This window comes from Eurosta solidaginis, chromosome 3, assembly GCF_040869045.1.
Source record: "Eurosta solidaginis isolate ZX-2024a chromosome 3, ASM4086904v1, whole genome shotgun sequence".
Classification (NCBI taxonomy): domain Eukaryota; kingdom Metazoa; phylum Arthropoda; class Insecta; order Diptera; family Tephritidae; genus Eurosta; species Eurosta solidaginis.
Genome location: NC_090321.1, coordinates 66,275,314 through 66,288,511, shown reverse-complemented (window position 1 = coordinate 66,288,511; position 13,198 = coordinate 66,275,314). Strand labels below are relative to the sequence as shown.

At 37.5% G+C, this 13,198-nt stretch overlaps 1 protein-coding gene and 1 long non-coding RNA gene across 2 annotated transcripts in view; one reads left to right on the top strand and one right to left on the bottom strand.

Moving 5' to 3' along the window:
• Positions 1-13,198, bottom strand: part of GrlHz (Gustatory receptor-like Holozoa) — a 142,015-nt gene that overhangs the window by 110,391 nt on the left and 18,426 nt on the right. Inside the window, exons 3-5 of the mRNA XM_067772107.1 lie at positions 13,039-13,196; positions 7,967-8,339; positions 7,746-7,898 (exon numbers count right to left, since the gene is read on the bottom strand). Coding sequence (XP_067628208.1) covers positions 7,746-7,898; positions 7,967-8,339; positions 13,039-13,196 — 684 coding nt within the window. The remainder of the gene's footprint in view (positions 1-7,745; positions 7,899-7,966; positions 8,340-13,038; positions 13,197-13,198) is intronic.
• On the top strand, positions 5,939-6,557 carry LOC137243872 (uncharacterized). Its single transcript, XR_010950659.1, has 2 exons — positions 5,939-6,023; positions 6,083-6,557. It is a non-coding gene; the product is annotated as an uncharacterized lncRNA (long non-coding RNA).

Sequence of the window (13,198 nt, the reverse complement as noted above, 5' to 3'; positions counted from 1 at the left end):
GTGAAACAAAATTATTACTGGACTTCGAGAAATACATGTGAAAACATTTTTTAACGTTTAGGTAGAGCATGTTAGTATTACACCAGTCGACTAGATTATTCAGGTCACGCTGCAAAAGTAAAACATCTGATGGACTATCAATCCTACGAAAGATCTTCAGGTCATCAGCATAAAGTAAAAAATTGGAAAACTGAAAGCAAGCCCCAATGTCATTGATAAAGAGAACGAACAAGAGCGGCCCAAGGATACTACCCTGAGGAACCCCAGAGGTTGCTACAAAAGTGTGCGACTTACAATTCTCAATATCAACACAAAGGGATCTATTAGACATATAAGACTTCAACCAACTCAAGAATACCGAGTGGAAACCAATGAACTCCAATTTCTTCAGTAGAAGCTGATGAGACACCTTGTCAATTGCCTTGGAAAAGTCTGTATATATGGTATCCACCTGCGAACCGACTTTAAAGGCTGATATGCAAAAGTTCGAAAAAGAAGTCAAATTAGTGACTGTAGAGCGAAACAAACCCATGTTGGCGCGGATCTATAATGCTCTTAACAACAAAGAAAAGTTTTTCCTTAATAATTATTTCGAAAATCTTAGAGCAAACTGAAAGCTTAGCAATGGGTCTGTAATTAGAGACATCATTCTTATTTCCAGACTTAAAGATCGGCGCGATTGACGCGGACTTCCACCTGTCAATAAATAATCCAGAAGATAGATAAAAACTATATATGTAGCAAAGCGGAATGCATAAAGTTGAGCTACAATGCTTCAGAACAAATGCACAGAGTCCATCAGGATCACATTTTAGCGAGGGCTTTAACATGCACATAGCTTTACTGAAATCCTGCACAGATAAAGACAGTGAACCGAAATCTATGTGTTCAAATAAGTATGAGCTAGAGTGGAGGGTATCCTGAATATTAACTTCATCTTCGAAATTAGATTTGAAAAATTCTGCAAAAAATTCAACAGTGTCATTTAGAGATTTGGATTTTCTTTCAACTCCGATTCTACCTTACTCATATACCGATTATATAAAAATTTATCAAGAACATTGAACTCCTTCACACTGTTTAAATACTGATCTCTAAGAGCAGAATTCGAAGAATCAGCCTTGTACAATTTTTCATATTTATTACGTTTGCTTTTCAACTTTTTGAGAGTAATATTGTACCAGGGTAATTTATGTTTTTTGGGGACTCGCCGAGGCACTTTATCAGAAAAAACCTGAGCCAACGAAACAGACACTAACATCATTAGACTGCAAAATAGTTTCCCAGGGTATATCACCAAAAGTATTATTTAGTTCACCAAAGTCAGTTGACCGAAAATTAAAAGAATGGTTACTTAGATCCGAAGAGATCGGGATGGAATCAATATTAAAAGGGGTAATGACGAGCGGAACATGATGCCTATCAGGTTCCCACAACGGAAAAATGCTTTCAGAGAGGCTAAAAATCGAATTCTCATCAACAAAAACAAGATCTAAAAGCTTAGCAAGTGCATTAAATACATCACTAATTTGAATGACATTACAACTTAAGAGGCTATCTATAAAATTTATATAAAGAGTACGCGTAACATTAGCCGGAAACATAATACCATTATTTTGGAGATCTAACCAAGTAAAATCGGGTAAGCTAAAATCCCCGAGAATACAAAAATGAGCATCACAGTTAGTTTCGTAAATATTAACAATGTTTTCAATGTGAGAGTTATATAAGCTTTCCGCACTATTTGGTGGAATATAAGATACACAAATGAATGTAGATCCAGCGGAACCGATTATGCGAACACAGAGTTGGTCAATTAACGAATCATTGTGTAAAAGTTGATATTCCGAGTAGCGTAGATTTCTTTTTATGGCGATAAGAACTCAACCTCCTTTACGGTGCCCAGTCTTTACAGAGTCCCTGTCTTTCCGAAAGGTATGAAAAAGACAAGGATCAAAAAACTCTTCGTCAAAAAAGTCACTATTCAGCCATGTTTCAACGAGGACGAAAACATCATAGTCCAAACGGGACGTTACTAACAGAATTTCTTTAGATTTTGTGCGCATACCACCCATATTTTGTTAGTAGCATTTGAGGGAGGTATCGTCCACAATAACAGGTACAGTAAGATAATTATTAGGATGAGATCCAATTGCACTACATGTCGCTGAATTTACCTTGGAAGAAACGAAATGGCCGAACAATAATATCAGCCGGCCACACATTTGGATTCAAAATTTTGTCATAGAAGGCCGTAGTAGCTCCAAGCTTGAAATTCACGCTCTCTAAACTATACAGCGGAACACCACTTTTTATTAACTTACGGCAGGATAAATGGCTCCGGTCAACACCGGCATACTTCGAAACATAATCAATGACGTTCAATTCAGAGACAGTTGGTTTGAATGAGGAAACATGCAGCCATTTCTTCTTAACAACAACTTCGAGCTCAGCATTTTCATTACGGCCATAAACGCCCCTAATGCCCCTTAACTCATTGCCATTATTGACCCGCACAGTGTTATTATGATTGTAGGGAATAGAAGTAAGAGGCGCAGAGGTAACAGTAGCAATACGAATAGTAGCAGTATCACTATCAGATGGGGTGGCCATGCGACTAGCATAAGTTATGTTGTTAGACGGCGCGACTGCGGCCGTAGAGGAAACAGCAGATAGAGAGATATTCGAGCTAACACTGTCAGCTACGGCAGAGTTGGCTATGCTATAGATTGGAGTAAACGTCTTAGAGGCATAAATACTGTCAACAGTGCCAACAACACCCTTTGTGACCGAAACTATATCAGCTGTAACGTTAATAGACTTCTTTATTGCTCAATTCGACAATTGGAGCACCATTATCACGGATATTCTGCTTGCCGGCATCGACTGCCTTAACAGAATTATCTTTGCTACCATTCTTTGCTCTACCTTTAATCGCATATTCGTTTTTATACTCAGTTGAGCAGAGCTCACAGAGTATATTAATTTTGATTGGATAACGGTTGGTTGTACAGGTATAAAGGAATCGAGATAGATATAGACTTCCATATATCAAAATTATCAGGATCGAAAAAAAATTTGATTGAGCCATGTCCGTCATTCCGTCCGTCCGTTAACACGATAACTTGAGTAAATTTTGAGGTATCTTGATGAAATTTGGTATGTAGGTTCCTGAGCACTCGTCTCAGATCGTTATTTAAAATGAACGATATCGGACTATAACCACGCCCACTTTTTCGATATCGAAAATTTCGAAAAACCGAAAAAGTGCGATAATTCATTACCAAAGACAGATAAAGCGATGAAACTTGGTAGGTGGGTTGAACTTATGACGCAGAATATAAAATTAGTAAAATTTTGGACAATGGGCGTGGTACCGCCCACTTTTAAAAGAAAGTAATTTAAAACTTTTGCAAGTTGTAATTTGGCAGTCGTTGAAAATATCACGATAAAATTTGGCAGGAACGTTACTCCTATTACTATATGTACGCTTAACAAAAATTAGCAAAATCGGAGAAGGACCACGCCCACTTTTAAAAAAAAAAATTTTTTTAAGTAAAATTTTAACAAAAAATTTAATATCTTTACAGTATATAAGTAAATTATGTCAACATTCAACTCCAGTAATGATATGGTGCAACAAAATACAAAAATAAAAGAAAATTTCAAAACGGGCGTGGCTCCGCCCTTTTTCATTTAATTTGTCTAGGATACTTTTAATGCCATAAGTCGAACAAAAATTTACCAATCCTTTTGAAATTTGGTAGGAGCATAGATTTTATGACGTTAACTGTTTTCTGTGAAAATGGGCGAAATCGGTTGAAGCCACGCCCAGTTTTTATACACAGTCGTCCGTCTGTCCTTCCGCATGGCCCTTAACACGATAACTTGAGCAAAAACCGACTCATCTTTACTGAACTTAGTTCACGTACTTATCTGAACTCACTTTATTTTGGTATCAAAAATGAACGAAATCCGACTATGACCACGCCCACTTTTTCGATATCGAAAATTATGGAAAATGAAAAAAATGCCATAATTCTATACCAAATACGAAAAAAGGGATGAAACATGGTAATTGGATTGGTTTATTGACGCGAAATATAACTTTAGAAAAAACTTTGTAAAATGGTTGTGACACCTCCCATATTAAGTAGAAGAAAATGAAAAAGTTCTGCAGTGCGAAATAAAAAACCCTTGAAATCTTGGCAGGTATTACATATATAAATAAATTAGCGGTATCCAACAGATGATGTTCTGGGTCACCCTGGTCCACATTTTGGTTGATATCTGGAAAACGCCTTCACATATACAACTACCACCACTCCCTTTTAAAACTCTCATTAATATCTTTAATTTGATACCAATATCGTACAAACACATTCTAGAGTCACCTCTGATCCACCTTTATGGCGATGTCTCGAAAAGGCGTCCACCTATAGAACTAAGCCCCACGCCCTTTTAAAATACTCATTAACACCTTTCATTTGATACCCATATCGTACAAACATATTCTAGAGTCACCCCTGGTCCACCTTTATGGCAATATCTCTGAAAGGCGACCACCTATAGAACGAAGACCCACTCCCTTTTAAAAGTACTCATTAACACCTTTCATTTGATACCCATATCGTACAAACATATTCTAGAGTCACCCCTGGTCCACCTTTATGGCAATATCTCTGAAAGGCGACCACCTATAGAACTAAGCCCCACGCCCTTTTAAAATACTCATTAACACCTTTCATTTGATACCCATATCGTACAAACATATTCTAGAGTCACCCCTGGTCCACCTTTATGGCAATATCTCTGAAAGGCGACCACCTATAGAAGGAAGACCCACTCCCTTTTAAAAGTACTCATTAACACCTTTCATTTGATACCCATATCGTACAAACAAAGTCTAAGTTGCGATACCTCGAAAAGGCGTCCACCTATAGAACTAAGGCCCACTCCCTTTTAAAATACTCATTAACACCTTTCTTTTGATACCCATATTGTACAAATTCATTCTAGAGGCACCCCTGGTCCACCTTTATGGCGATATCTCGAAAAGGCGACCACCTATACAACTACCACCACTCCCTTGAAAAACCCTCATTAATACCTTTAATTTTATACCCATATCGTACAAACACATTCTAGAGTCACCCTTGGTCCACCTTTATGGTGATATTTCGAAACGGCTTCCACCTATAGAACTAAGGCACACTCCCTTTTAAAATACTCATTAACACCTTTCGTTTGATACCCATATTGTACAAACGCATTCTAGAGTCACCCCTGGTCCACCTTTATGGCAATATCTCTGAAAGGCGACCACCTATACAACTACCACCACTCCCTTTTAAAACCTTCATTAATACCTTTAATTTGATACCCATATCGTACAAACACATTCTAGGGTCACCCCTGGTCCACCTTTATGGCGATATCTCGAAACGGCGTCCACCTATGGAACTAAGGATCACTCCCTTTAAAATACTCATTAACACCTTTCTTTTGATACCCATATTGTACAAACAAATTCTAGGGTCACCCCTCCACCTTTATGGCTATATCTCGAAACGGCGTCCACGTATGGAACTAAGGATCACGCGCTTTAAAATACTCATTAACACCTTTCATTTGATACCCGTATCGTGCAAACATATTCTAGAGTCAACCCTGATCCACCTTTATGGCGATATCCCTAAATGGCGTCCACCTATAGAACTATGGCCCACTCCCTCATAAAATACTCTTTAGTGCCTTTCATTTGATAGACATGTCCTACAAACACAGTCCAGGGTTTCCCTCGGTTCATTTTCCTACATGGTTATTTTCCCTTATGTTGTCACCATAGCTCTCAACTGATTATGTAATGTTCGGTTACACCCGAACTTAACCTTCCTTACTTGTTGTTATCGATTTTGTTTCTGTTTCTGTGTTTGCCCGCACTATGACGCAGATCAGTGAGCTGTGATGATAACGAGGAAAGCGCACCAGCAACACCTTCATCGTAAAGCTTACAAAAATTAGTAAGCTCAGAGCGTACAAGTTCCATTTCACCTAATAACCGGTTTTTATCTGCTTGTAGAGAGTGTATGCACGCAACTGCACCGGCCTGCTCTGCTCGCAGCCTTTCCAGTTCGGCAAGAATAGTTGATAACACTTGATGTAGCTCATTATCATTTGCAAAATTTATTTGGGGCTCATGCTGTTGTTGTTGTTGATGATGTTGTTGTTGTACGGCGAGAGCATTACTCGGAGATAGACCAACGTCACGATGAGCAGCCGCACACTCGCCACAAATATAAATTTCATCAGGGCATTTGAAATAATCCAAATCAGCAGCCACAGTGCCAACAACACAATGCAAGTGATAAACTTTTGTGCACTTCTCACACTGCACACTGCTTTGAGTGCGTTCAACTTTATTTCCACAAAGGCAAGGCATAATTGGGAGTAAATTAAAGTTAGACAAATGGAACTATGTATGTAACAACGTTGAAAAAATAACCAGAGAGGCTGACTCAAGCACAAATCGATTATTAATAAATTGATTGTTTAAATATCAAGTTGTTTTATAATTTCATGCATTTGTGTTACACAAAATTGATTGTATCAAGTTTAAATTTGCAATTAGTAATTCGCAATACACAAATTAAACAGATAGAGCAAACGAAAAACAAAGGCACAGACCTCGAGTAAAACCACGTCCGTACACGGCAAAGACTGTTGTTTATATTCTAGGTGTATTATTTACTAAATCGGTTTTTTGTATTTTTCAAAATGTTATATATATAAAAAGTGGGCGGGGTTATAATCAGATTTCGCTCATTTTCAATACCAATCTATTCTGGGTCCAGATAAGCGCGTGCACTAAATTTGGTGAAGATACCCAAGTTACCGTGTTAACGGACGGACGGACGGACATGGCTCAATCAAATTTGTTTTCGATACTGATGAAGTTGATATATGGAAGTCTATATCTATCTATTTTACCTTTACAACCAATCGTTATCCAATCAAAGTGTACAAGTACAGCTGGATATAATAAATTGATACCTCTATGATCTAAACAGAAAGTATGTAACTTCGTAACAATATTCCTAGTAGGGTCTACTTGAACACCATGGGTGGCTGCTTTGCTGAAGCGGAGACGTTTGTTTCTATACCGATGCTCTCAATTTAATGGAAATGTTCGGTGTGTGGGTTTTTGGCAGGACCATACCAAACTTTTCTTTAAAAGTACCCGATAACTGAAACGTCTTCTAGTCCTGGAAAATCGCGATAGACATACAAACTATCTGAATCCAATAGCTGTCCATAGCTAGTTACACTGAGCAATGAATATATTCTTGGACTTATTAGGCAACTAAAGCGCTAATTAAACTTCCTTAACCCTAACGCCATAGTCGTAACCATACCCATATCCATAACGATCTCCAATGTGATCGATTAATGGTGCCTTAACCTAAAAATCGTGAAAATTTCATAAAAATGAAGAAAACGCAAAAAATTACAAACATATTCCACAAAAATAAGTCTCTTAGTTATAACGTATCCAAAACAATGAATAAAATCTACAAAAAGGTATTAAATTCACCAACTCAAATATTTTTAGATTATGGATATGGCGAGAAACCAAACACCAATTGGTTGGCTATGGTATGGTTATGGCGTTAGCGTTATGGTATGGCACCATTAATCGATTACATGAACCCTACAACGAATAATGAAATACATCTAATATTTACCCGCATCCAATCGATGGTCTCAATAGAATGCATTAAAAGCTTATGCGACAACGAGGTGATATGAACACGCAGTAAATAACATTGAATGCAATAGCTGGAGAGGATTATTGCTTCGACCAAATCCTGTACAAAAAGTGTGAAAATTAAAAATATCTGAAAAATTGTACAAGTAGAAACATTAAAATAAGCAAAGTTTTGCGCTGAAAAAAACGTTACTTTACCTTGATAGCCAACTCCCAGTCAGCCAATAACCCAGTAAACCACTTGACTTGTATGATACGCGATTGCAAAAGCACCGATGGTACCGTATAAGCGAAGAGGAATGCCAATAAAACGAATCCACATAATAAGTAAAGCCAGAGTATTTTACATAAGCGACGTGGTTCCAAAGTGGTGAGAAAAACGCGCTCTATTAAATTTTGTAATTGCTCTTGATCGAGTATTTTGAAGACAATCACTGCCGATATGAAACTAGCCAAATTAAGTGAGTTTGGAAAGATATGTCCGAAAAGTAATTGTCCAATTGTGTATGTTGTATTCGAACTTGGATCGAGGGTCAAATCTTTATCGTGTGCTATAAAACCACGATCGCCGCTAGATTCGAAAAAAAATTATATATAGTAAGTATAAGTTTTCAAATAAACTATCGGTAGTAATTAAACTTTTCCGAAAAATTGTATCCGACACCCTACTGTGACGAAGTGAGAATGGCGAAAGACTGAAATCCAAAGTCAACGAACTGATTCGAATATATCAGTGTGGCTTTGTACGTCCCTTATAATATCACTTTGATCTCTCTCCCTCTCATATCTCTGTTAGGATACCCACCAAGGTGAGAGAGCCCGTCTCTTGCTATAACAACGCCTGTAGCAGATAGATTCAACTTTATTCGATAATACCCAATGTTGTGCGGCTGCTCTTTGGTTGCGTTATGTGGTATAGAAGTTGCCCTAAATAATAATATTTAATTCGAAGGGATTGAAGATTCCCTCTCTGGCTAGGTACTTTAGATCTTATTGTAAACGGGATAGGGTAAAAGCGAAATATTTCGTCACTTTATGCAGGAAGCGCTGGATAATCTTAATGTATGGAGGGAGATCTATGAAGTCAGCATAAGTTCTTGATATTATAGATAGTGCTCATCATCACTGCAACGAAAATCTCAAGCTGCAACTTACCTTCTCTTGAAGATAGAGAATTAAGTTTTTTTGACTGTGAAAGCGTCATTTGGAAAGAAGCCAACCAACTCTGTATACCTGCAACAGGGAACAAATACTGGGGTCTTAAAATAAGGATTGGTTGTACAAATCGTTGGTTCTCAGATCAAAGCTATGTAGTACTGGTGTGGTGTAAAGAAGTCAAATTGAAGTGCAACAGAGAGTTTGAACGTGATATATAACGTGCCACCTATAAATATTGTGGCGAATATTAGCATCACTATGCTGTTAGTAAATAATCATAACAACAAAAACCGTTTAAAAACAGCAAGCAGGCAAACTTACATAGAAGGCGACGTAGAATATCTCACATACACATATGTAGTCATCAGCTAAAAGTTGATACTCACACATACACACGCATATGGCTAGTAGAAAAGTATAAACTACAAATATATACATATGTATATAGCTGGTAACCAAGCATGAGATGCAACTGTTCTCGAACACATTTTCGCGAAATGACTAGACTTTAGGAGAAATGAGTGAACGAGAAAACCGAGGGTATAAAAGCAGCGCAAGCTGAGGAATCAGTAATCAGTTGGATCTAAACACGCTTTTGTGAAGTACGTGATATTGAAGTATAATTGTACTACCAAAAGTTAGCAGAAGGTGAAAAATAATCGGAATTCTCCAGAATTCGTTACAATATTTTTATAAAGGAAGCGTTAAGGGTAGAATATTTCGACTGCTGAGTAGAATATCACCCTATCTCGGCGGCAGTTAATTCTGAAATAGTGTTTTTATACTTAGTTGAGCAGAGCTCACAGAGTATATTAACTTTGATTGGATAACGGTTGGTTGTACAGGTATAAAGGAATCGATATAGATATAGACTTCCATATATCAAAATCATCAGTATCGAAAAAAAATTCGATTGAGCCATGTCCATCCGTCCGTCCGTCCGTCTGTCCGTTAACACGATAACTTGAGTAAATTTTGAGGTATCTTGATGAAATTTGGTATGTAGGTTCCTGGGCACTCATCTCAGATCGCTATTTAAAATGAACGATATCGGACAATAACCACGCCCACTTTTTCGATATCGAAAATTTCGAAAAATCGAAAAAGTGCGATAATTCCTTACCAAATACGGATAAAGCGATGAAACTTGGTAGGTGAGTTGAACTTATGACGCAGAATAGAAAACTGGTAAAATTTTGGTCAATGGGCGCGGCACCGCCCACTTTTAAAAGAAGGTAATTTAGAAGTTTTGCAAGCTTAAATTTGGCAGTCGTTGAAGATATCATGATGAAATTTGGCAGGAACGTTAACCTTATCACTATATGTCTTCTTAATAAAAATTAGCAAAATCGGAGAACGACCACGCCCACTTTTTAAAAAAAAATTTTTTTTAATTCAAATTAAAAAAAAAAATTAATATCTTTACAGTATATAAGTAAATTATGTCAACATTCAACTCCAGTAATGATATGTTGTAACAAAATACAGAAATAAAAGAAAATTTCAAAATGGGCGTGGCTCCGCCCTTTTTCATTTAATTTGTCTAGGATACTTTTAATGCCATAGGTCGAACAAAAATTTACCAATCCTTGTGAAATTTGGTAGAGGCTTAGATTCTAGGACGATAACTGTTTTCTGTGAAAAAGGGCGAAATCGGTTGAAGCCACGCCCAGTTTTTATACACAGTCGACCGTCTGTCCTTCCGCTCTGCGTTAACACGATAACTTCAGCAAAAATCGATATATCTTTACTAAACTCAGTTCACGTACTTATCTGAACTCATTTTGCATTGGTGTAAAAAATGGCCGAAATCCGACTATGACCACGCCCACTTTTTCGATATCGAAAATTACGAAAAATGAAAAAATGCCATAATTATATACCAACTACGAAAAAAGGGATGAAACATGGTAATTGTATTGGTCTATTGACGCAAAATATAACTTTAGAAAAAAACTTGGTAAAATGGGTGTGACACCTACCATATTAAGTAGAAGAAAATGAATAACTTTTGCAGGGCGAAATCAAAAGCCCTTGGAATCTTGGAAGGAATACTGTTCGTGGTATTACATATATAAATAAATTAGTGGTACCCGACAGATGATGTTCTGAATCACCCTGGTCCACATTTTGGTCGATATCTCGAAAACGCCTTCACATATACAACTAAGGGCCACTCCCTTTTAAAACCCTCATTAATACCTTTAATTTGATACCCATATCGTACAAACACATTCTAGAGTCACCCCTGGTCCACGTTTATGGCGATATCTCGAAAAGGCGTCCACATATAGAACTAAGGCCCACTCCTTTTTAAAATACTCATTAACACCTTTCATTTGATACCCATATCGTACAAAAAAATTCTAGAGTCACCCCTGGCCCACCTTTATGGCGATATCTCGAAAAGGCATCCAAACAAATTCTAGAGTCACCCCTGGTCCACCTTTATGGCGATATCTTGAAAAGGCGTCCACCTATAGAACTAATGCCCACACCCTTTTAAAATATTCATTAACACCTTTCTTTTGATACCCATATTGTACAAACGCATTCTAGAGTCACCCCTGGTCCACGTTTATGGCCATATCCTGAAAAGGCGTCCACCCATAGAACTAAGACCCACTCCCTTTTAAAACGCTTATTAACACCTTTCGTTTGATACCCATATTTTACAAACGTATTCTAGAGTCAACCCTGGTCCACTTTTATAACGATATTCCGAAAAGGCGTCCACCTATAGAACAAAGGCACACTCCCTTTTAAAATACTCATTAAGACCTTTAATTTGATACCCATATCGTACAAAATAAATTCTAGAGTCACCCCTGGTCCACCTTTATGGCGATATCTCGAAAAGGCCTCAACCTATAGAACTTAGGCCCGCTCCCTTTTAAAATTATCATTAACATATTTCATTTGATACCCATATCGTACAAACAAATTCTAGAGTCAGGCCTGGTCCACCTTTATGGCGATATCCCTAAATGGCGTCCATCTATAGAACTATGGCCCACTTCCTCTTAAAATACTCTTTAATACCTTCCATTTGATACACATGTCATACAAACACATTCCAGGGTTACCCTAGGTTCTTTTTACAACATGGTGAATTTCCCTTACTTTGTCTCCACAGCTCGCAACTGAGTATGTAATGCTCGGTTACACCCGAACTTAGTCTTCCTTACTTGTTGAAATTAATTTTAAAACAGAGTGTTTTCGAAAAATACTCTCAGATAAGGCGTTTTTGAACCGGCAGTGAGGATAGGGTGCTATTCAACTCAGTAACCCAGCAACCCCCAAACGCCCATACCTATGCTGCTTCCGGAATTGCAAATCTTCGCTTTTCAGGAGGAATGAAATAATAAAAGAAAAGTAATATTCTTAAATAGGCAGGCGGCTACATGCATAATTGGGCTCCCAGTTCAGCAACTTCAAAAAAAAAGTATGGTTGAACATTCTAGATAGTGGGACGACATATTTTTTTTAAATTTGGGTGCTGTAGCATCGTAAACGTATGGGAAACATGTCAACGCAATCCTAGTCTAGAGTTCCTTAAAGCGTATGACGTTTCTAAAACCAACTACGATCTTCACCCATTCTTCAGATGAATATATGGGGCGTATTCAGTTAAGTTACAGTATTCACCGCCATAATATATCACATATACAACGTCATCTCTTCAAGACCCATTGAGACCGACTCACTGTAGCTTAAGCCGGTGGAAGCAGCACACTTCACGGTAGGTCACGCAATGAGTAAGACTATGACCAACAATATAGCAAGCGACTTCACCGGTAAGTATTTGAAAGAAATGATTTCACATTTAGAAGCACCGAAAATTTAAAGTGTTCCGTCTATTTCAGCCAAAGTATTTGAAGGCCGAAGCGTTTGAGTCAGCATCGATTGTGTCAAAATGATCCAATCGGCATATATGTGTATCTGCTCTGGGAGCGGCGAATTGAATAATTCGAGGAAGATCTATCATGAAAACGTATGACTCTCTTTTTATTCAATGTTTTCTCGGATCATGACTCAAAACTTCGGAAAACCCTACTTAAATATTTAAATATATATAATTCCATTGTTTATGATTATAAAATAAATATTACCGGTATGAGCATAAATACTGTAGAAAATATCCGAAGAGTAGTAAAATTAATACCAAGAAAGCCTGGAAATAGTTTAGGCATCCTAAAATTTTCGACGTATCAGTAGGAATGGGATTAATTCCAACAAGCGATAGAACTACAATAAAAGGCCGCAGAAACT